Source organism: Ustilago hordei (genome assembly GCF_900519145.1).
Source record: "Ustilago hordei strain Uho2 genome assembly, contig: UHO2_contig_03, whole genome shotgun sequence".
NCBI lineage: Eukaryota > Fungi > Basidiomycota > Ustilaginomycetes > Ustilaginales > Ustilaginaceae > Ustilago > Ustilago hordei.
This window is the reverse complement of record NW_024545288.1, coordinates 522,963-546,077: the sequence shown is the minus strand read 5'-3', so window position 1 is coordinate 546,077 and position 23,115 is coordinate 522,963. Positions and strand designations below refer to the sequence as shown.

Genomic DNA, 23,115 nt, shown 5'->3' with positions numbered 1-23,115 from the left:
AAGAGCATGTTTTTCAAAAAAACGCAAAAGCTTACATAAGCTCTGCAAAGGGAAAAAAAACCGCATTTTCAAAAACGCAGCTCAAGAGGCACATTTGCAAAAATGCGGTTTTTTTATCACTCCACATCTTCTCTCCTTTCCTCACTCTCATCACACTTTTGCTCACTCCCTCTTCCTTGCACTCATTCAACATGACCTCCTCCACTGATGATTCTGGTGACATCTCTGCAGAGTTGTTATGCCAGTCCACTACACCTACAAGCTCTGCAACTCAGACCAAAAGTGTGCCTGTGCTGTCTCAATCTGGTTCTACAAGTGCTCCTGACATCTACACTTCCTGTCCAACTCAAGCCTCTAGATCTGCCACAGGCAAGAAGAACTTGACATGGTCGGGTGCCAATGTTCTTCACCTTGTCATGATCCTCTACAACAATGACTCCTACCAGCACACTCTGCTGCCATCTCGAGAATCGGCTGAGAGCAATCCAGCCCTCAAACTTCACAAACATCCCATTTTTCAGGATATCTCCAAGATGATTTTCCCAGGTGCATCTGTTGATCCCAATTGCATCAAGTGCAAGCTGAGGTGGCTGCTAGAGACATACTACAGGGAGAAGAAGAAGCTTTCACCCACTGGAGCTGGTACACTGCTGGAGGACATGGATGCATCCAACCTGGTAAGTTTTGGTGATCTTCATTGCTTGCAATAGTATGCTTGGATGCTGATTCATACTTTCAATTTTAAACAGTCCTACATATCTTGCATTGCCCTGTCAACAAAGTATGCTTGGTTTGAAAGGATGCATGAGATGATGAATGGCTGATTCAATGCTGATCCCACAGCACTTATCACAACTCCCAGTCTTGACTTCACCAGCAATGATGAGCCTGACATGCCTTTGAATGGCTCAGCTGACATACCCATGGATATTTGTGGCAGCGAGCTGTATGATCACAGTGCTCATGGCCGTGGTTTGCCTCCTATTCTTGACTTGATCGAACCCACCAACCCCCTGGCTGCTGTTGCATCCACTTCTGGTGCATCCTTTGCTGGCACTGGTGATGATGACATCTTTAACACACCTTCACCTCCACCTTTGCAGGCTCGACCACCTTCCTCCACTGCTGGTGGTTTGGATGTCTCTGATTCCACCTTTTCTCAATCTTCAGCCCAGCTCTCTCCCAGCACCAAGCACAAGCAAGGTGCCCTTGATCACAAGTGCGACACACTTGCTGAAGCTTTCTATTGTTCTTCCATTGATACCCTTCAGATCCACCTGCAGCTTGAACAGGAATGCACCAGACATGAGAAAATACTGGAGGCTGAGCATACCAAGTGTGAGGAGATGCACCTGCATCATGAGAGGGAGGAGAAAGAGCACGATGAACATGTTTGCATGTGTGATCATGAAATGGTGATGGAGATGGTGTGCCTCCTTGCTTCTCAGGCCAGCATTGAACAGGATGCTCATCAGAACACCAGCAACAACAACAACATGGACTCTTCATTCAATCTTCCTGTCTTGTAGCATTACATGTACTATCATCTGGTCTCAATGCAAAGTCATTTCTGAGTGTTTTTCTGTAGAGTACAAGTATGAGGTGAATAAAAATGATGTGCAGCACAGTCACATAATGAGCTCAAAAGCATTTAAACAAAAATTTTCACTCTCACACCTCTTCCATTACTACCACCACTCCACTCTGCAACCTTTCAGCATTGCTCTTGCTGCCATCCCCCCTCTCCATCCCCCCTCTCCATGCTCCCTCTCCATGCTCCCTCTCCAACTCCCTTCCTCTTTCCAGCCATGGTGTGCTACAGTGACAAGCAAGTAATTCTCAATGACATTGTCCACACTCTCAAGCTCTCTATACCTGTGGAGGTCATCCAAAACACCAACAGAGTGCAGCACTCCTGCAGCACTGACATTGACAACTTGGATGACGATGGCAACCCAATTCCACTCTCACAACACCTTGTCTGCTTGTACACTTTCATATGCAAGCAAAGGTACACAATCACATGTTGCACTCCTCTTGGCTGCACCAATAAGCTTATCCACCTTCTCAACAGGTATGAATCAAGCAATCATAGGATGTATCATGGACTTGTTCATATGTCACCTGAAGCATTCAACAATCTCGCCATCTGACTCCAGCAAACAGAGGCTCTCCAGTGGAACTACAGCAGCTCAGGTGTGATGTCTCTCAACAAAGTGCAAGAGATTCTTTCAGTGGCTCTGTACAGACTCAGCTGTTCTGGAAATGGAGGTGGTGAATGTGACGCTGCTTTGCAATGTGGTTGCAGTGTTGGGAGCATTGTTGGATACACCAATCACACAGTTGCTGGCCTCCTCAAGCTAAACAACAAGGTCATGCAGTTTGCTTCAGAGGGAGAGAGACAACATGCTTCTGCCTGGGTGTGCAATACAACTGGGGTTGAAGAGTGGGGTAAGGGCTGGCTTGTGGTGGATGGCACACACATCCCTCTTGCCTGGAAGCCAGGAGTGCTCAGTTGAGAGCACTTCTGCTACAAAGGCTTCCACAGCATCAATGTAGTGCTGGTGATCCTGCCACACTCACTGCAGATTGTTGAATCAGTTGTTGGACAGCCTGGCAGTGTTCAGGATTCGAAGGTTTGGGCCTCAGGCAGCAACATCCTGAAGAAGCCTCACCTGTACCTTGACAAAGGTGAGTTCATCTGGGTTGATGGTGGATATGGCCATTCTGCCTTCACAGTTGGACCATTCTCTCACATTGCTGCTGACAAGAGTCAAGACCTTTGACACTTCAACTACATGCTCTCTCAAGTCCAAGTACAAGTTGAACATGCCATTGCATACCTGAAGAACTGCTTCCAGTGCCTTACAGGCTATCATGGTAACATCTACCATTTCAAGGACCACATCACTGCTGCCAAGATGATCCAAGCCTGCATTGTTGCCCACATCTTTGCAAGTCAATATGACCATCCTGCTGATATTGCCAACCTGCTGTTGCCCTCTTTCTCTGAGGATGAGGTGAGCGAGGTTGTTCAAAGCCTCCAACTTGATGCCAGTGATACACAAGAGCTCAGGAGGACAAGATGCACAAATCAGCAGGAATACAAACTGGATCTTGCCACTGCAACACAAGGAATGTCACAGTATGCAGTGTCAAGACTTCAAAGTTCTGCTGCACATGATCTTTGAGAGGGTTTGTTCCAGGTGCTGTTCAGATCCACTGGGCACAATGAGGAAGACACTACTGCATTGTCTTGATGTCATGAGAGGACTACTGTGGACTACATTGCCATGACTCAAAGCACATCAGCTTGGAGACAGGAGCAAGTCTTGACACAACCATTCTCAATCTGACAGGCACTCTCTCTTCTTCTGTTCAATACAATTCTTCTCACCACCATATGAAACATTACATTGAGTGCATTGTGTGAAGAGGAAAGCAAGATATAAGCAAGCAATGGGTAATAGCGATGAGAGTGACAAGTAACATGACCACTGTTAGGTTACATATTTTATCGGCCATATGATTTCAATGTGTGTTTTTGGAAACCTGCTTTTCCTTGGGGGGGGTTCAAATTCCCTCCAAAAATGCGCTCTCGAAAAAACCCGTGTTTTTAAAATCGCAAAAACTTTGATACCCCCTATAGATCAAACGGAGAGCTCGAGGCTCTTGCCACACTCTTCTCTAAGGTCAATATAGTATAGTGTTTTAGCTCAAATAGCGTGAACACTGTGCTTAGATTGACATCGCCCGATAAACGTCGACAAAGAGCCAAATTCTTCAACAAAGGCATGTGCACGCGCGTAGACTGCCGAAGGTAACGACCCAATATGATGATATATGCTGACATAAGCCTGTACTGAGGAGAACCTATTCGGAGATCTGGCAGAACCGAACTGACCAGAGATCGGGTACAACACAGTCCCGCTCGTTGTCAAGCTTGATCATTAAGTAGGCTACTCCCACATTCGGCATGTGCCACCCAGTGTATATATATCAAGCCGAAAGCACTAGGCTCTCACCATGTTCCTTTAGTCAATTGAGTATATGTGTCTCTGTCCTAAACAGGAGTGACATCGTGCTCCGACTCTCACCGATCGTTGATCATCGGGACCCGTTCACCTCACTTTTTATCATAGACTGGTGAAGCTGAGTCTGAAAGGAAACCACCTTGAAAAATAAAAAGGCAACAAGAATATCTATTTTCTGCCCATTTCACACCTGTTGCAACAGCACACTGCTTTGATCTGCCGCTGATAAGGCTCGAATGCTCTCCATTTCTCGCAATGGGCACACACTGAAAGCACCTCTGCGGCTCACATTCAACTATCGCTGCTCACCACACGCAACCGCACGCAGAACATAGAAAGAATCCGTACAAAGCCTGTGTGCATCTAGAGAAAGTACATGCAATCGGAGAAGGAAGAAAAGTGAAGAAAGGCAAGAGAATCCATGGAGGATGAATGAATCTAGGCAGCAGAAACAGACTTGTTGCTGACCTTCAAAATCTGGCGAGTCCAGACCTCAAAGTAGTCACGGAAGTAGAAGAGCAATGCCTGAGCGAGCACAGCCTTGGTGATTTGAGCCTGCATACCCTGGTACCAACCACTGATACCCTTCTCCTTTGCGATCTGCTTGAGGCAGTCGATAGCGCCCTTGTATTGCGTGTTCTTGGCTTGCAGACGGATCTTGCTCAAGATGTAAGGGAAGGTGACCACGGTGGCGAGGGTCTTGGAAAGAGCACCGACCAAGAATGACTTGCCGGGAGTCATCTTTCCGTCGACCGAAGTGGCGAGGATGATGGTCTTGACACGCTCGAACACACCGTATGTGATAGCAGGGTTGACGGTGAGAACGAGCGAAGGCTTAAGACCCCGCCAGAGACCGGCGACACCATCTTGCTTGAGGATGTCCTTGGCGACACCGATGAAGCTCTCATCGGCGGGCTTGCCGTCCTTGGTTGTCTCGGGTGTGGCGAGCTGCTGTCGGGTAGCAATAACGCTGACAGGGATGGTGAAGATCTGTGCAAGGGCACCAGCGATAGCGCCAAGGACAAGCTCAGCAGCAGTGGTCATGATAGCAACACCGGAAGCACTTCGCTTAGCCAGACGATTCTGGTAGAGTGTTCGGACGACCGAGTACCAGTAGAAGTAGGCAAAGCCGGTGGAGAAGGTGTTGACCATGCTGGCACCGAAACCCTTGTACAAGCCCAAAGGTCCTTCTTTGCTTCGGATGATGTGGAGAATGCCCTTGATCATGCCGGCATTCTTGGGTACAGTGACGATGGTTTTGGTGGGATCCTTAGGGTCTCGCACCTCTTTGCCCGCAGTGACGGCGGTGTTGTTGCCCGCTTGGATTCGTGTCTTGACTGTGTCGAGCGGGTAGATGACTGCATTGGAGAAGACACCTCCGAGAGCACCGGCGAGCGCCTGGCCGAACGGTGTGAGTGGTTCCTCTGCCATTTTGTGTATGTGTGTATATGCTCGAGACCTAGAGCGGTCGCGAAGGGGGAAGCAAGAAAGGGTGGGGTTGTATCACACGGGGCGTGAAGATGTGCGAGGTCGCGGAGGGACTTTCACCAAAGCTTGCGGATGCTACAGGAGGACCTATTCGATGCAGCTGAGCCGAGAAAAGCGAGATGTAGCGATTAGAGCGCCCAGATGAGATTGTCTCGATGAGATACAAGCAAGAGTGGTGGCTGTCCGAGATCCTATGCGGAAAGTTAGTTGCCCAATGTGCGTAAGGCGTATAGCTTGAAGCGAGGAGCGTAATCAACGTCGGCGTGACCTGCAGTGATGACCGGATGAGGGAGCGAATGGCACAACGAGTCGGTTGTCGGGTATGGTGGACGCAGGAAGGAGGAAGGAGGGAGATGGTGCGCACTGTGCGTTCACAATCAGTAAAGTGACTCTCGATAGGCGCGAAGATTCCGGTCATTCGGAGCAGACAGAAAGCGGAGACAGAAGAGACAGAGCCGTCATCATGGATGCAGTCAAATCCACGCGCGTCCGTTGCATCGTCACTCGCTTTCTCAACTTTTGCGGGTCCCCTCTCACAGTTACGGTGTGTGCTACGACTCCAGTGCGGGTTATGAACACAGATAGAATTCCTTCAAGAGTCAAGACCCGGCTGAATCACAACTTCTCGCCTGTCTTGGCCCTCTCTTCCAAGCCAAACGTGTGTGGTCCAACGTCTGCCTGATTTTCTGTTTCCAATTTCCCCCGCCAGCGGCTCTCTCTTTCTCCACTTTTCCGGCTATTTCGCACAACTCAATAGCCGGCTTGCGAAACGGCAGAACTCACAATGCACACACCAGCGACAGCTCGAACATCTCAAGCGAGCATCATCGTCTGGTTTTAAGTCTATGAGAGGTGGACCATCCTGATCAGAGTTTGAGATAGGCAAGTAGCACGTTCTATCATGTCCAGCACAGCAAGTTGTGGCCTCGGTTGCGACAGTTGGAAGCAGAGCGACCGGATCGTGAAAAAGCGAAACAAGGCGCTTTTCCGGTGAAAATGACAGAAGCGAGCCAAGATACCGTGCGAAGTGTCCTGTCTCAGTCTAATTCTTATCGGCCGACACCATTCCACACCATCTCTGTCAATTGCAACTTCACTGTGATATGGTTGTTGCTTCCTTTCGCCCCTCAAGGAAGGCCCGAGGAAGCGCAGATGCGAGGCAGAGACATGCAACCACTCACTTCAAGGTGATACTGAAAAGCTATAGTTCAATTGAATGCGAATGCGAAGGCCGTCGAATGCTACGTCTACGTGCGTGTGGAGCGCACAATCTATGAAAAACAAAGGAAAGAACAAGATGCTGTTGCGAGCTAGTAGCCCTGACCGTGTGCTTGGCGGTACGAGTCTTGCTGACCGTGCTGATTATATTCGTCGACATTGTAACCTTGTGCCTCGTCCTGGCGCGGCCATTGCCCAGCATAATCGTCGTGGGATTGCTGCTGTTGGTGCTGCTGCTGATGGTGCGGCTCATTGCTGTAGCCGTGATGCTGATCGTAGCCCCTCTGATCTTCGCCGTGGTACTGCTGTTGATAATGATCTGCGTGGCCGTCAGCAGGGTAGTCACTCATCATGTAGCTGTTGACACTATGGCGCTGGTCTGGGTTGATGATGGGCGAGTGGTTATGCGAGTTGAGGTAGGCATCGTACACGTCATCTAGACCACCAACACTGGTGGTCGGGCTGTGTGAAGATGAGTTGGCTCCTGATCTGACACCACCATTGCTGTTGCTGTATCGATTAGGATGCAGCTCTCGGCCGAAACCATCCGTTCCGTACCCAGCCGCAAGATGGCTGTTCGCACCCGAATCAGCCGTGCTTGACGATGCCACGGACACCTCCACTGCTGGCGGGAACTGCTCGTGTGTACCATGTCCATCGTATGGCACGTACGACGAAACATCGGGTGGTGGGTAGTCGAGGCCATCAACGCCGTGAGTATTTTGAGGCGGTGGGTAGTCGAGACCTCGCGCGGCGTAAGGCGAGTCTCTGGGCTGACTTGGCGAACCTCTATCTGTCTGTGGGTAGGGACTTTGCCTTCCATAGCCCGAGTTCATCTCGTATGCCTCACCAGGCCCACCCATATGATGTGGCATGCCTCCGTTGCTACCGTCCAGCAGCGTTCGAGAGCCTGACCTTTGCAAGTTGTATGGATCACCCGTTTGCGATTGTGGTGGCGCAGGTGAGATCCTGCCTTGTCCATCACCACCGCCAACACGCTGCGCGAAGAGCATCGGACTTGTTCCGATGGGGCCCATGCGATCTGCCATAGCGTCAAAAGTTGCGGGTGGCATGCCACCATACTCGGCCCCGGCAGGTCCAGCGTTGTGGACCAAGTTGGCCGTGCTGGCATATTCCTTGTCATTGTAGCCGCCAAGACTATGCGTCGATGGCGCATTGACGCCATAGAAGTGCGATGGGCCAAAGCCGGGGGACTTGTAGCCTGGAGCGCCGTTGCCATAGTATCCACCGCCGTTGCCGTGTACGGCAGTAGAGCTTCCAACACTGTTGTTTCGCTGCAAAGGTCCTGGTTTGCCTGGCTTCTCATCATTGAGAAGATCGACGTCAACAGTCGGCAACGTGGGTTGAGGGATGGCAGTACCGATCATCTGACCCTTTTTGTTCATGAGATGCGAAAAGTCGCCGGCAGCTTCCCTGCGAGCAATCTCTGAGATTTTAGCTAAACGTTGCTTCTTCTTGCGTTGGACGAGTTCGGTGACACGCTTGTCGACCTTGTGACAGCAGTATTCCTTGAGGTTGCCCTTGATGTAGCACAGTAGCGGTATATACGCAACGGCAGCGATAATGAGCAAAATGATGGAACCGGCAAAGACTGCCACAGTAAAAAGCATGGACAGAATCATGATGCCTGTGAAGATGTTACCGTCATAGTAGTCGTAGGGGTTTGTGCTCCATTTGGCAAACGAGCCAAGACCGTAGAGCGTGAAAAAGTTGATCACCTGACGAGGACCGTCGGCGACGAGCAAACGCTTCCAACCTTTGAAAGTGAAGAAGATGAAGAAAGCAAGCTCGTCCTTCTTCTTCTTGCTGTCATTGATGTGGTCGAAGAAGCAAAAGTGATCGTAGCTTCGCAGAGAGTAGTAGTTGTTGGCCATGACATTGGTGAAGGCGTAACTGATGTCGCGGCTTTTTACGATCGCTCTGGACTTGTGTGCTTCGTAAGCAAGTAGAAGGAAGGAAAAGATGATACAGCCAGTAAAGATCCAACGACCGTAGGAGATCGGGACGCGAAAGTTGTTCTGGGGATCGTTTTGGACTTTGTCGTAAAGACTGCCGCTAAAGTGACCGAAAGCAAGCAATGTGACGGCCGTGTAGATGTCGGCGACGTATACTGCCAAGGACTTGACGACCATGATAAAAAGGAAAGCATACTTGAGTTGCTGAAAGCAGCCATTATTGCGAAAGTCACGAACGTCGATGAAGTCGAACTTGTGATCTGGGACCTCCTCACGCTTCCAGCTAGCGTTTCCGCAACACATGATGGGCGAAGCTGCGGTTGTTGGCGGTGGTCTGAATGCAGGTCAGACAGTATAGACGATGCGGGATAGGAAGAGGGAGGGTGATAGAGCCGCGTAAGAGAGCGTTGGCCTGTAGGTGTGGGGAGGGAAGTGAAGAATCGAGGGAGGCGAAGCAAGGTGCGATTTGACGGCTTGTTGATGAAGGCAAGCGTTGGAGCAGCAACGATGCGCTTTCACGAAGAGCAAGCGGAAAAGAAGCTAGAAGAGAATCGTTTGAGATTCCTGCACGACGAGGCAGGCGTCGGTAGGTTGATGAGAAACGGTTCTTTTGAGGCTCGTAGGATAGACGGGGTCGAATAGTTCAACGCAGCATAGCTAAGTGCGGTGACGATTCCGGATGTTGTCGCGTACGAATATGATGGACCGAGTCGTCTGCAGTCGTCGGCGAAATGAAGGAGACGGATGAAGTTGCTGATGCAGGCAGAAAGAGCGGGTGAATGTGATTGCAAAGTGGGGTTCGAGCGAGATGGATGGAATAGCCGGAGAGTGAAAAGCGAAAGGAAAGTCTTGAGCGAGGCAGCTTGAACCTCTAAAACCTGGAAGAAGGATCGTAGAGCGAGTGCTGTGGTGAGAGGAGCGATATGCTGAGCAGAAGGATGGTTGGAAAGAAAGGCAAGTGTTCAAGGTGTAGTGACCCCTGCCAAGCTTTTCACTGTTGCTCTGTCGTTTCTCTGCAGGCTCTCGGTGAGTTAGGATCGACGGCCGCTTGCAATCCTCAAGCTTTATTGGCCGCAACCTCACTCGCATCGACACAGCATTCTGCACACACGCCCTCGGCGTTGATCTTTTCCGAGATTGGTGATTGTGTGTTGAGGCCCGAGCCTGACCCGTCTTGTGTGACCGCGGGTTGCGTTGGTGTATGTGTGTGTGTTCTTGAGCCACGAGCTGGCGTTGCCATTGTCATGCGTGAGCTTAGATCGTGCGGGTCGCTGAATTTGAGGTTGGATCTCGGCTGTTAGGCCGACATAACACTTTTCAAATATGCACGCTGACATAAACGCAATCGGCGATCAGATGGAACAGATCTGTCTGGGGATCGGGTGCAACGTAGCCCCGCTCGTTGTCAAGCTAACTCATAGTTGTATATATATCAAGCTGAGGACACTAGGTCCTCACCATGTTCTTTAGTCATTTGAGTATACATGTTTCTGTCTTCTGGAAGTAGTGACATCGTGCTCTGACTCTCGCCGATTGCAAGTATCGGGACCAAAACTTCTTATCACCCTCTTGGCTTCAATCGGTTCCGTTGCGGTTCTTCTGCGGTGCTTGAAGCGACCACGTTTTCCTGCGCAGGCAGCCTACAACACAGCACCTTCTTTGACGCTTGCCCTCAAACAAATGTCGTGCATCAACGAGTCTGTGGCGGCTGCACATGCTCTCGCTTCGACCAAGTGGCAGACACTTGCAAACATGTTCGGGGTATGATGGGCAAGATGCAGCTTCTCTCCCACGTTTTGCCATCCGAGACCTTGCAATTGACGAGTTGGCATCTGCAATTCCGGTCCCCGCTCCATTGCCGTTCTCTTTTGTTTCTCGCCTTCAGTATGCGAGGCTGCAGATCCCTTTGGCACAACGTCTACTTCGCCGCCTGCAAGACCTGCAGCGATCCTGCAGCAGCCACACACTCTATCCACAGCCAGCAGCAGAAGAATCCCTCTTCCTTGTCGCTGTCGCAGTCTACAGTAGTCTCATCATGAGTTGAGCTGATATTCAAGCTGTTCCGAGCAACACACTTGAAAAGGTCACACCCTCCTTCTTCAACCACTTTCAGAGGGGATTCGGCTCTATACTTCCCCCTCCCTTTTACTCTTCTCTCACCTCATTGGCACTTGAACCTTATTGATAAGCCAGATAGGCTCTGATTTCGACAATGGGAGAGTGCAACTCGAGCTTATTTGAAAAGCTGACGCTTGACGTCTCCGTCTTCTGCAAGAGCACTTGCCCAAGTAGCAGCAGTTCCTGACAAGTCCTTCTACGCCGTCGCTCGTGGTTGGAAGAAGGGCATCTATACTATCAAAGAGGAGGCTGAACGTCAGATTCGAAACGTAAGTACAAATCAAACCAAAGCTTCTGCATTCCTAGCGCATGCACTGACAGTTAGCGCACCACTTCACAACCTTGCATTTCCCTGGATCTCTGCTTCAAATCTTCCGCGACCGAGCGGCAGCCGAGGACTTTCTTGCCAACTCTGGCCGCTTTACACAACAGTTTTCCATCCAGGACGAGGCAGACGATGAGCTGCTAGAGCGAACAAGGATCTTCAACGGACTCGATCCCAACAGCGAACCTGCCCTGCGCAGGACGTTGGGCATGTCGGCAGAGCGCAAAGAAGCGCGGCGCAGGTCACGCCTCCTCATCACCTCGCAGGCTGCTACACGTCAAGAAGCTGCTGCTCCCGCTGTGCACTCCCCGCCACTATCTCTCAAGTGCATGTCTTCTGATGCTCCACCGATCTCGCCCTTCGAAGAGATCAATGGTTTCGCTAGCTTCCCATCCTCGGTGCCTTTGCAGAGCATGTCGTTGCTGTCAGTCAAGCATCTGGCCAACTCGGTTGCTTTCTATGCCAAAGTCTTGGGCTTCAATTGTGTCTCGCAAGTACCACACATTCAAGCTGTAATGAGCAGCTCATCCGCCACCATCTGCCTGCGCACCACAGACCGTGCCCCTCCGCTGCCCACCGGAGCCACCGTCTCGCGTACGAGCATGATTCGCGCCTCATCTCTCAACGGCGCTACAAGATCCGATCCGCTCACTCACGCAAGACCAGCTTTGCCGACCATGTCCGAAGAACAAAGCGAGGACACTCTCTCCCTTCCACCGGCCCCCGAATCCGTCAGTCTCTCCTGCACGGACGCAGAACCTCTCGATCTTCCCTTGACCACCCTCCCTCTACGCTCCTCTGCCACTTCTACGCTTTCTGGCCAAACTGTCCGGATCGAGTACAGCGGCGCACTCGAATCCATGCATACCCTTCTCTCAGCCAAACTCAACGAATGGAGGCTCGAGCACACCAAAGCTGCTGCTGCTGCTTCTACGCAAGCTTCACAGACAAATGGAACTCGGCCCTCACAACCGGACATGGGCCAGGATCCTCAGCGACGTTCAGTAGACGCCTTGGGACGCACAGGAGCTGCACCTTTGCGATCTGGACGGTCACCGCATCATTTGTACCACTCCCTTTGCCCGAGCTTAACCTAGAGATCACCTCGACCGCACTGTCGAATATACCCACACAATGCATTCTTTGCGCAAACAGAAAGATCAGTCTATCATATGTGATTGATTCGCTGTGAGTGAGAGTCGCTATAAGCGCAGTTATCCGAATCTGTCGCCACCGGCATCCCTCCTACCTTCATGCCGCTTTGATTCTCCGTCTGTTTTGCGCACCATCTTGACTCACCATGTACGGCTCACCAGACGACGTCAGCACGGTCAGTCAGAACACCAATCCTACTATAGTATCGGGCATGCAATCCACCATCTCTGATAGCGATGTCCTCCGCGATGCAAAGCACGTACACTGGCAACCTCTCCCCTTCATCCCTGATACCGCTCACACCTCACTCCCTTCCCGCAGCAAAGACAGTCTCATTGATGCTGATGTTTCCTCCTCAACCAAGTCCAAGAGAGGATTCGGGAATGTCAAAGCAAAAATTAAAGCTGTGGCTAGGTTCTTAGGCTCAAAGGATAGACATGAGGAGGATGCAGGGTTCAGTGGATTCACCGCGAAAGGAGTTCCGATTGCTGGGCTCCATCCACAGTCGATCTTGTTGAAAGATGGAGGCGACGAACGCGAAGAGATGCGTAGCGATGGAAAAGTGCAGAGCGACTACGCAGAGACCAAGAAGTCGGAGGTGCTGCCTGCGATTGAGACGTTGCGAGAACGATTGAGCTCTGAGGAGGAAGTGTGCAAAAAGCCTCCTCCACCACCTCAGCCTCAGATCTATCGACCACCATCTCCCAGGCTTCTGGCCCCGGCAGCATTGCGTGCTAAATGCAGACGAGCAATTGGGTCAGAAACACCTCTACTCTTCTCGCATGCTGCTGAGCCGCCTCATACTCGCTCTGGCACACCTCGACCTGCATTACCACCTGCTGTCCGCGTCGTCAGTCGTCCCTTGCCTCCCACACCAGCACACAATCCTCGAGCTCCAGGAGCAGAGCCACAGTTGCGTTCCTACAGCCCCACAGATGACTACATCGCACGTCTTTCCGCTGCTGGTCAGAACCCTCCTACTCCAGGCTCCTCCCCTGGCCTCGGTCTGTCTCAGCTCGACAGAATCCCCACGCCTCCAACTGCTAACCTCAACACGCATGACGACACTCCCGCACCTCCTCTCCTCGCTCAACCGTTTCCATCTATCCGCCGCGCCAAGAACACCCTGGACGCCACTCTCCTGGCCGCAGAACTCGAAAGTCTCTCCTCCTTCACCACCTCTTCAACACGCTTTGCTGACAGCAGCCGTGAAGCTGTCTGTCATTGGAGACCTCAAGACGAGACCCCCACCTCTGTTCTTCCTCCTCTACCTACTCCTCACCAGATCCCTCGAAAACGACCTCCTCCAAGCACCCCAACCTCACTCCAGGTGGAGGAGAGTCAAGATGAATCTATCCAGCGTATTCAACGCTGGCGAGTGCAAATCACCGCACCGCCCCCAGTGGTTTTGGGTTCGCAGGTCGCTTCCGCTCATTCGAGATTCCAAGAGGAGCAGGCTGAAGAGATGTCGAGTCATCTGACTAGTGTCAGTCGAAGTCCGCTTTCCAAGCCTAACAGCGCAAAGAGTTTGGTGGAGGATTTGGTGGATATGGAGAAGACTCCTACTCTTCAAGCTAAGCGTGTATTGGGTAGGGAGAGCGCTAGGAGCTACAAAAGTCCTCCTCGACCTAATTGCCATGAGAGGGAGGAGGGAACAAGTCACATAGCTCGACTCTCAGATTCTCAGTTCAATCGTCTTGCTCTCGCCACCGAATCCGTACTTCCGCCTCCGTCTGCTCCCATACCCGCCGAGAGCAACAACTCTCGTCTCCGCCCCAAAGCCGCCATCAACAAAGCAGAGGAACGTGATGAAGGAAAACCATCATCTTTAGATGCAACCGGCACGACTCTTTCGGTGCTGGAACGCAAAGCCTCAACCCACATCAATACTCTCGACTCGATGATTCGCAAACATCCAGATAAGATGTATGAGATTTTCAAGAACCGACCTGGTTTGATGCTGGTTGTTATGCTCAGGTGCAAGGTCGAGGATCGCATCTCGGAAGTTCAGGCCACGCCTTCAGTCTTGGTCGATCTCGCACCTAGTACTTCAGGTAGAGGCAAGGAGAAAGATGGAATTGATTTGCTGGAAGAGAGCCTTATTGATCTTCACTTTGACGAAGAAGCTACATCAGCGCTGCAGGAACCTCGGGGAATGCCAAGTATCGTTGTTTCTCAGCACCACACCGGCGATAGCGGCGCAGCGAGAAGCCGTACAGCCGCTACCTCGGTGAACCCTCTCACTGAGCCCTACATTGAGGGAGGGATGGGCAGGGTGCAAAGCGTGGTAGAGGCAAAGATTGAAAGAAGAAGTGAGGGGAAGCTGCTAGAGATAGTGCAGAGGCTCGAAGAAGCTGGAGAATTATGCTCGATGCAACAGGTGTTGATGTCGCTTCAGGAGCGACTCATGACTACGAAAGGGGAGTGTAGTCGCTTGAGTGAGCGGCTAAGTGTTGTAAGTATCTTCGTCGAGGCGAACGTAGGGAAGAGAGGGTATCTGCTGACCAACTTTCAGCTTCCTTGTTGTCTCTGCATAGCTTGAGCAAGCTGTCTTCTCGCCCAACACCGCCAATACCACAGCTTCATCCTTTCACAGATAGTCCGGAAAATGCCGAAACACAACAAGTCGAGCTCAAGACCATGGAGGACCACTGACCCATCGAACACACTCATGCAATACAAAGACCGACACCGCACCTTCACAATCGCTGGCGTGACTGAGCATTACGGAAAATATTGATACATGGTACAAACCCTGATGAAGATTCCAGCAACCTCTTGGATCAAGGATCGATCTCGCCCAGCAACAAGGTCATATCTGTGGAACAAGAAACCACTATAGGCTCTCTCGGATGAAACACCGCAGCCGTACACGTTCCCTTATGCCCTGGCAACTTGTACAGGATCGTCGACGATTCCACATCCCAAATCGTACAGGTCCTATCCGCACCTCCCGCAACCACCTTCTCCCCATCCGCACTCCAGCCTGCTTTGATCAATAGGTTCTCAAACCCGCCAAAAGTTGTCCCTCTGAGTGTTCTATAGAGTCTCGGATTTGCTGTGTTTGCATTTGGATCTGCTGGGTTGGGTTCTGGTGCGAATGGGCGCACATCCCAAATCCTCAAGGTGTCGTCGAATGCGGTTGACAATAGGTGAGATCCGGAGGGGCTGAGGGATACGGATGTGATTGTATCCATATGCCCACGTAGCGAAAGAATGATAGATTTGCGAGTAAGGTCGTAGATATGAATTTGATTGTCGATGCCTCCGACATAGATCTGACTGGAGTCATCGGAGAATGCGACTGCGGTGACTGGGTATTCCACTTCCAGAATGTCAAGCGGCTCCTTTGCTTCCGGATCCCAAATCATCACTCTCCCATCATCTGACGCAGAGACTATCAGCTCCGGCCCTGAACAAGTGGCAGAAACGCAGTTGACAATCGCACGGTGAGCCCTCAATCTCCTCTGCTTCTCACCCGTCGTGATACTCCATACGATGATCGTACCGTCTGCAGAACCTGAATAGAGCGTATCTGAAATGTTGCTACTGAATGCAAGACATGAGACTGCCTTGGAATGCCCTTTGAGCTGACCGATGTTGGCACAATCACCGTAGACGCTCCAGATCGAGATGGTTCGGTCGGCTGATGCTGCAGCAATGCGAGAGCCGTCGCGGGAGAACTTGACATCAAGGATTTCGGAGGTGTGTGCTCCTGTCAAGCCAAGGATGGGATGTGAGAGGGATGAAGTGCGCTTAACGGAACGGATGAGACCTTTGTCCCGGCCATCTTTGGAGGAAGCGATTGCGATTTGTTGCGAGTTTGGGACATCGTCGTCCTGTCGTTGACGTTTGACTAGGGATGCCTCGCGGTATGAGATAGGAGGTGAGGTCTTGCGCTTCTCCGCCATAATGAAAAGATTCGTGAGGGATAGGAACGCGAGGGGATCGAATGTTGGTGATGATAGACGATGTGATCGCGGGAAGGGAAAGGACGAAGGAAGGGTCGAGCGAGAACAAGGTACCAAAACAGCGAACCGAGAGTGGAGAAATCCGACTTCCGCTTCCGTGTGTTTCTAGAATCGAAATTTGCCCGATGATTGAAATGCAGATCCGAAGGCAATCGGGGCTTCTCTCCTCCACACGTTTTCTACAGCAGCTTTTTGGCTTTTCTTCCAGCAGCAGCAACAAGAAGAGCAACTCGGTTGGATTTCTAGCCGACTCAGCAACAGCTCTCCTTCTTTCTTCCACCACAATTGACCTTGCAGCTTCTACATCCAGTAGCAGCATCGCCGCACGCTCAAGATGGCCTCCGATGGCAAGCGATTCAGCTCGCACAATGTGCGCTGCTGCACATTGATAGGTCACGTTGACCACGGCAAGTCTTCCTTTGCCGACTCGCTTCTTGCCGCCAACAACATCATCTCGGCTCGTATGGCCGGTCAAATCCGATATCTCGACTCAAGAGAAGATGAACAGGAACGAGGTATTACCATGGAAGCTTCGGCAGTATCGCTCTCGGTCAAGATGCGTGTTCACGATCCAACAAAGGGATGGGACCCAGATAATCTTCCACCAATCCAAGATTTTATGATCAACCTCATCGACACCCCTGGCCACGTCGATTTCTCTTCGGAGGTTTCCACCGCATCAAGACTTTGTGATGGCGCTCTGCTTATCGTTGATGTCGTCGAAGGCGTCTGTGCGCAGACTGTTACGGTGTTGCGACAGGCATGGCAGGATGGGCTCGAGCCGATCCTCGTTCTCAACAAGGTAGATCGACTTATTACCGAGCTGAAGCTCTCCCCAAATGAGGCTTACCACCATTTGATCCAGGTCATCGAGCAAGTCAACGCCGTAGTAGGGTCCTTCTTTGCTTCGGCGCGTATGGATGATGACGAACGATGGCACGAGGAGCGTGAGAAGCGTATTGCTGCACGGAAGCAAGCCAAGGACGACTCTATCGCCGCCGCTGCTGGTGATGATGCAGCTGATGACGACAACGACGACCAAAATCGTGAAGAGCGAGACGACGAAGATATCTACTTCGACCCATCAAAAGGAAATGTCATCTTTGCTTCCGCCATGGACAACTGGGCCTTCCGTCTCGAACGTTTCGCCATGCTTTACGCCAAAAAGATGGGCATTCAAGAATCAAAGCTCCGCAAAGTCCTCTGGGGCGACTTCTACTTTGATCCCAAGACAAAGCGTGTTCTCAGTCAAAAGCAGAAGGAGAGAGAAAAACGACCTCTCAAACCCATGTTCGTCCAATTTGTCCTCGAAAACATCTGGTCCGTCTACGACGCTGTCATCGAGAGCCGAGACCAGGAGAAGATCGAGAAGATCGTCAACTCGCTCAATCTGAAAGTGCATCCACGCGATCTTAGATCGAAAGATCCAGCTACACTCATCAAGGCTATTGTCAGTCAGTGGTTGCCGCTTGCGAGCTGTGCGTTTGCTGCGATCGTCTATGTTATTCCACCGACGAGTAAAGCGCAGGCAAAGAGGATTCCGATGATGCTCAATCCGGATATGAGTTATTTCGACAGAGGTAATTACAAGGCTAAGACACCGCTGGAGGAGCATCTGATGAATGCCGAGATCGGGCCTAAATCGAATCGAGTCGCGTATGTCAGTAAGATGTTTGCGGTCAAGAAGGAAGATCTGCCTGAGGCGAAGAAGGCACCGATGACGGCGGAGCAGATGAGGGAGAGGGCGAAGGAGAGTAGGGAGCGTCAGGCTGCTGTCAAGGCAGCGTTGGCTGCTACTGGTGCTACGATGGAGGGTGGCGTGGGCGATGCGACTGGTGAAGCGAATGGAACTAGTCTGGGAGAGGCTGAGGCGCAGCGTGCTGCACGAGTCCAACGGGAGAATGAGGCTCAGGCGGAGAAGGAGAAAGCAGAGGAAGAGGAAGAGGAAGATGACGGAGCCGATGAAGTTGTGCTCGGTTTCGCACGGCTCTATTCGGGAACACTTCGTGCAGGTCAATGGATGTACGCCCTCCTCCCCAAGTACAACACCTCTCTCGCTCCATCGCATCCATCCAACGTCAAGCACATCAAAGCGATCCAACTCGAATCCCTCTACATGATCATGGGTCGCGATCTTCTCGCTGTCAACGAAGTCCCCGCGGGCAATGTCTTCGCTATCCGAGGTATGGAAGGTAAAGTTCTTCGCAATGCTACACTTTGCTCCCCCTCCCTCATCCAATCCTACCCCATCGAACGCCACCAGGATCCGACGACGATCGACCCAGCCCTCGCATCATCCACATTCGTCAACTTGGCAGGTATCAACATGCTCTCCGCCCCCATAGTGCGTGTTGCATTGGAGCCAGTCAACCCTCAAGACATGCCAAAGCTTATTGAAGGACTCAAACTGCTCAATCAGGCCGATCCTTGCGTCGAGTCGCTTGTCCAGGATACAGGTGAACACGTCATTCTTACCGCTGGAGAACTGCACCTGGAACGATGTCTGAAGGATCTCCGAGAAAGATTTGCCAGGTGCGAGATTCAGGTCAGTCCTCCCCTTGTGCCTTTCCGAGAAACATGTGTGCGTGCTCCGGAAATGCCTCCCCCGAAAGCAGAAGGTGCGCCGAGAGGTACAATGGACGGTAGCGTTGCCAACGGGGTTGTATCTTACCGGGTTCGAGCTGTACCCCTGCCGAAGCCGGTGGTAGAGTTCTTGCTGGCAAACACACAGACGTTGACAAGGTTGCAGAATCGTAGTACCGCCCATGGAGTTGCCGAAGCGGAAGAAGAGGCGGGATCGGTAGATGCAGCGGGTTCACAAGCAAGTAAGACTGTTCGTGCGGATAAGTTTTGGCAGACTCTTCAGACGGTGCTGGAGAAGTGCGGGCAGGATAGAACGGGTGAAGATTGGAGGGAGGTTGTGGAGAAGATTGTCTCGTTTGGGCCTAGGAGAGTTGGTGCCAATATATTGGTCGATAGGACGGTTAGTGGACGTTCCAGTTTGAGGAATAGAACGGATCCGAGCCGAGCTGCTACACGTCGATCTACAGGTATCGCCACCCCGGCTCATGCTAATGCGGGAGAGGCTCATGAGGCAAAAGAACTCTCTGAAGCCCTTCACAAGATGTCTGTCTCCGATGACACTTGCTCAACGTCTCGGGGTGTGAATATTTCTTCGCTCAACGAAAGCATCGATTCCGGCTTTCAAATGGCTACCTCGGCAGGACCCTTGTGCGCAGAACCAATGCAAGGTTTGGCGTTCTTCCTCGAATCAATCGCCCTCAATGCCTCTTCCACGGCATCAACTTCAGTCTCTTCAGTTACAGGCCCGCTGATGTCGACATTCCGAGAAAGCTGCAAACAGGGGTTGTTGGACTGGTCCCCTCGTTTAATGCTAGCTATGTACTCGTGTGATATTCAAGCTTCTACCGAAGTTCTTGGCAAGGTCCATGCAGTCTTGGCTAAACGAAGAGGTAAGATCATCAGCGAGGAGATGAAGGAAGGAACAAGTTTCTTCACCGTCGGCTCCCTCCTTCCCGTCGTGGAAAGTTTCGGATTTGCGGACGAAATCAGAAAGAGGACATCAGGCGCAGCTAGTCCACAGTTGATCTTCAAAGGGTTTGAATTGTTCGATTTGGATCCGTTCTGGGTTCCAAGGACAGAAGAAGAGCTGGAAGATTTGGGTGAAAAGGGTGATAGAGAGAATGTTGCGAAGAAGTATATGGATGGTGTGAGGAAGAGGAAGGGCATGTTCGTAACCGAGAGGATTGTGGAGGCTGCGGAGAAGCAGAGGACTTTGAAGTCCAACTGATGCAGCCACTTAAGCATCATGGAATCACAATTGCATTCACATTTCCCAATCGCCATTGACTAGTGACAGATTGTGTTGGCAGCAGCGTGAAATGTGATTGAGCATGAATGAGGCATCGGCATGTTTTTACTGATGATGATTGTGGAAGTGAACGTATCAAAGATAGCAAAGTCTGCTCAACAAAGAGAGCTCAGAGGTGAGTCTCGAGACCCCGCTCCATTTTTAGGATGAGGCACGGTTGCGGTTTACGGATCAGGTCCGGAGCCGGGTCGTGGACCTCGACCTACTTTCAGTATGGTGTGATGCCCAACTTCCTAGCATAGAGCTTGAACGATCGTTCCTCAGGCTCCAAGTACGGCACGAGTATATACGTTTATGTTCTAAAACAGCAGCAATACTGTGCTCCGACTATCACCGATCGTTGATCATCGGGACCTGTCCTCCTCACTTTTTTAACAATGGATGGTTCTTTTTACAGGGACTATTAACTAAGTGTCACTTCTTATATATCTACAGCAGTGGACGAAGCACAACGGGAAACTACCTTCTCCCTCCTCGAACATCTACTTAGCCGGTATGTCCGAGCCTTATCGGGTCACCGGTCTCAACGAGCCGATATTCCCGTTACCTCCTAACATCTTTTCGATATCCGTGACTGGAGAGAGAGCTGGAGAGAGAGCGACGGAGCTTCTTGCCACCGAAGAGACCTTTCAGCACTCCTCTCTTTTTGATTCGATGACATGCTTTGGCTACGCTAGGGTTCATGGCGAGGACCATTGGCAACGAAGCAGTCTGCAAGAAAACCCCCATGATGTCAGCCGCACTGGTAGTCACAGCGTGATAGTGGAGGATCGGATAGAAAAGCCCAAAGGAGATGGCCTTGACGGCGTTCCTACTAATAACCTGGCGTCCACTAGGTTTCTCTTCGGCAGGAGCTAGATTGCGAGCTTCTGTCGCGTCTTGCAGCATTTCGGAGAGAGTGACACGCAGCCAATCTCGCAGCTCTGTGACGACACTCATGGCCCTGGAAAACATGGAAGGATCTTTGGACACCTTAAATGGCTGCTGAGCCTCGAGTAATGATCTCATCTCTCGCAAAAGTTCATCTTGAGCCTTATTGTTGAGTGAGAGACGCTTGAGCTCGGCCAAGATGATCCACTGCTGAGCCTCAAGCTGGGCCAGTCGTTGAGCTTGTTGCTGTTGCGCTAGCGTCCCACGTCGCTTGTTGACGCGATGATGAGCGAGGTTTTGAGACCTTGAGACGCCTTGCCCGGCTGGACGATGTTTGGGGATTATATTCAGACCCTCTCTGAGAATCCGATCTTCCTGGTGCTTCCACAAGTTCGTCCTCTCGAGCTGTTGTTGGAGAAAGTTGAAGTCTTTTCCCTTGATTTGATTGGTCGAACGTCTGGAACGAGGCTCTTTGATATCTTGCCAGTGGTTTTCCTCCTCTTGCATGGCTGCGATGTTGTCGAAGAATTTGGCAACGTGCTTGTGACTGTTACTGGTGACTCGAGGATGTGGGTCCAACAGGCGGGATCTTGAGCGATGCAGGCGGGATGCTGAAGCTGTGTTGTTGAGTTTGCTGCCGCTTCTGATACGTAAGGGGACCAACCTGATCTCGCGTCTTCCCTCTAGCACGCTGTACATGCGGTAAGCGCCAGGGGATCGTGACTGTTGGATGAGGACATTGTGACCGGAAGGCAGTCGCTGCGATGCGAACAGACTCATGGCGATGGATGTGATGATGTGGACAGGAGGGAACGGAAGAGGTGGACTGGGAGGATGGGGGTGGTGGCGCGGACCTGAGAGGAGACTTGATCCGGGACTTTATAGCATTCGGGTCCTGGCTTGCGTCCAACAGACTGGACAAGTCAAAATCAAGTATGGGAGGAGGCTGTAGGTGACTCTGCAGCTGAGTCGCTCGAACAATGGAGGGTAGCAAATGTGATTAGAAGGTTGGCAGGTCTGATAAACTTTCGCAAGTGGTCCGAGCTGGATGGCTGGAGGCTGGAGGCGGAGATACGTGGCGACAATCACAAGTGCGTGATTGTGATAGTGTGTTTGCTGCCTCCTTTTTCGAGCCCTCGCAAACACGGTTGGGTGTGGGCCCTTTGTTGGGATGACAAGGCTGCATTCGCATGAAATAACCCAAGAGCACACTGTGATGAGTGTATCGGCACATACTCGGATATCGGGCTGAAGCGATCTGTTACAAGCTCATCGTCGATGCCACGCTCGAGGGCCTGAGGAGGTTTGACTATGACCAGCTCCCCTCAATAGCTCTTCCACTCGCAGGATGTCCGTTGGATCGGATTCATCTCGTCGTCGAGCACTTGGTCTTGCCTTCTCTGAGTCTCTATTGAGGCACTGCCTGTCAAACAGTGCCATCTTCAGTCTCGATTCAAGATGGCCCGATGCGCCACCAGTGCTTGAGAATCTCAGTGCGATTTTTGTGACCTCAATTTTCGCAACCTTTTTCCTGAATTTTGATTAACAATTCTTCAGAGATAATCCCTGAACGATGACAAGCAGATCAATGAGACCAAGCAATTTTAGGTTAAGTCAAGGGTCGCAGTCAGGGACCTGTGAGAATGAACGGTTTGAGGCGCAGCAAGGCGCAGCAAGGCGCAGCAAGACTGGCAGACGGGGATACAGCAGAGAGAAAGGGCAGGCAAAGGTTGGATTCCGACTCTTTAAAAGTCATGCAGAGTGAGCGCATCATCAAACACAAAGATCAGCGCGAGGCACAGGCCAGGGGTCGCTGTCGAGTACGAGGCACAATCAGGAAACAAGGGCCGAGATCGAGGGCCCTTGAGAAGAGCCCTCCTTAGTGGCTGGCTCGCTTGGGATCAGATGAAATCACACCTCCAAAAATACACTCTCATCCTCATCCCTTGTCTCAGGTCATGTCGAATGAGGAAAAACTAACTAAACACAAGCCGTCGGACAATCGGTTTCGGACTGCCACTTTGGACCTTCCCAGCGCAACGGTTTGAGTTCCTCTAACACCCATCCA

General features: G+C 51.5%; 8 protein-coding genes across 8 annotated transcripts; 4 read left to right on the top strand and 4 right to left on the bottom strand.

Annotated features, from left to right (window-relative positions):
- Positions 1-191: 191 nt before the first annotated feature.
- UHO2_01812 (uncharacterized protein) lies at positions 192-1,288 on the top strand (the record flags this gene model as incomplete). The annotated part of the gene is made up of 4 exons (XM_041559249.1): positions 192-677; positions 750-790; positions 878-1,203; positions 1,272-1,288. The coding sequence occupies 4 exons, from the start codon at positions 192-194 to the stop codon at positions 1,286-1,288; spliced, it is 870 nt and encodes a 289-aa protein (XP_041415183.1).
- A 3,184-nt stretch (positions 1,289-4,472) lies between these two features.
- Positions 4,473-5,465, bottom strand: UHO2_01811 (uncharacterized protein; the record flags this gene model as incomplete). The annotated part of the gene is made up of 1 exon (XM_041559248.1): positions 4,473-5,465. One exon carries the CDS (start codon positions 5,463-5,465, stop codon positions 4,473-4,475), a length of 993 nt encoding a protein of 330 aa, XP_041415182.1.
- A 1,367-nt stretch (positions 5,466-6,832) lies between these two features.
- On the bottom strand, positions 6,833-9,019 carry UHO2_01810 (uncharacterized protein; the record flags this gene model as incomplete). Its single annotated transcript, XM_041559247.1, has 1 exon — positions 6,833-9,019. The coding sequence occupies one exon, from the start codon at positions 9,017-9,019 to the stop codon at positions 6,833-6,835; it is 2,187 nt and encodes a 728-aa protein (XP_041415181.1).
- Positions 9,020-10,928: 1,909 nt separating this feature from the next.
- UHO2_01809 (uncharacterized protein) lies at positions 10,929-12,256 on the top strand (the record flags this gene model as incomplete). Its single annotated transcript, XM_041559246.1, has 2 exons — positions 10,929-11,004; positions 11,160-12,256. The coding sequence occupies 2 exons, from the start codon at positions 10,929-10,931 to the stop codon at positions 12,254-12,256; spliced, it is 1,173 nt and encodes a 390-aa protein (XP_041415180.1).
- A 203-nt stretch (positions 12,257-12,459) lies between these two features.
- On the top strand, positions 12,460-14,914 carry UHO2_01808 (uncharacterized protein; the record flags this gene model as incomplete). The annotated part of the gene is made up of 2 exons (XM_041559245.1): positions 12,460-14,769; positions 14,852-14,914. The coding sequence occupies 2 exons, from the start codon at positions 12,460-12,462 to the stop codon at positions 14,912-14,914; spliced, it is 2,373 nt and encodes a 790-aa protein (XP_041415179.1).
- Positions 14,915-15,097: 183 nt separating this feature from the next.
- UHO2_01807 (putative U5 snRNP-specific 40 kD protein (novel WD-40 repeat protein)) lies at positions 15,098-16,225 on the bottom strand (the record flags this gene model as incomplete). Its single annotated transcript, XM_041559244.1, has 1 exon — positions 15,098-16,225. One exon carries the CDS (start codon positions 16,223-16,225, stop codon positions 15,098-15,100), a length of 1,128 nt encoding a protein of 375 aa, XP_041415178.1.
- Positions 16,226-16,619: 394 nt separating this feature from the next.
- UHO2_01806 (putative translation elongation factor 2 -putative) lies at positions 16,620-20,096 on the top strand (the record flags this gene model as incomplete). Its single annotated transcript, XM_041559243.1, has 1 exon — positions 16,620-20,096. The coding sequence occupies one exon, from the start codon at positions 16,620-16,622 to the stop codon at positions 20,094-20,096; it is 3,477 nt and encodes a 1,158-aa protein (XP_041415177.1).
- A 624-nt stretch (positions 20,097-20,720) lies between these two features.
- On the bottom strand, positions 20,721-21,827 carry UHO2_01805 (uncharacterized protein; the record flags this gene model as incomplete). The annotated part of the gene is made up of 1 exon (XM_041559242.1): positions 20,721-21,827. One exon carries the CDS (start codon positions 21,825-21,827, stop codon positions 20,721-20,723), a length of 1,107 nt encoding a protein of 368 aa, XP_041415176.1.
- Positions 21,828-23,115: the final 1,288 nt, after the last annotated feature.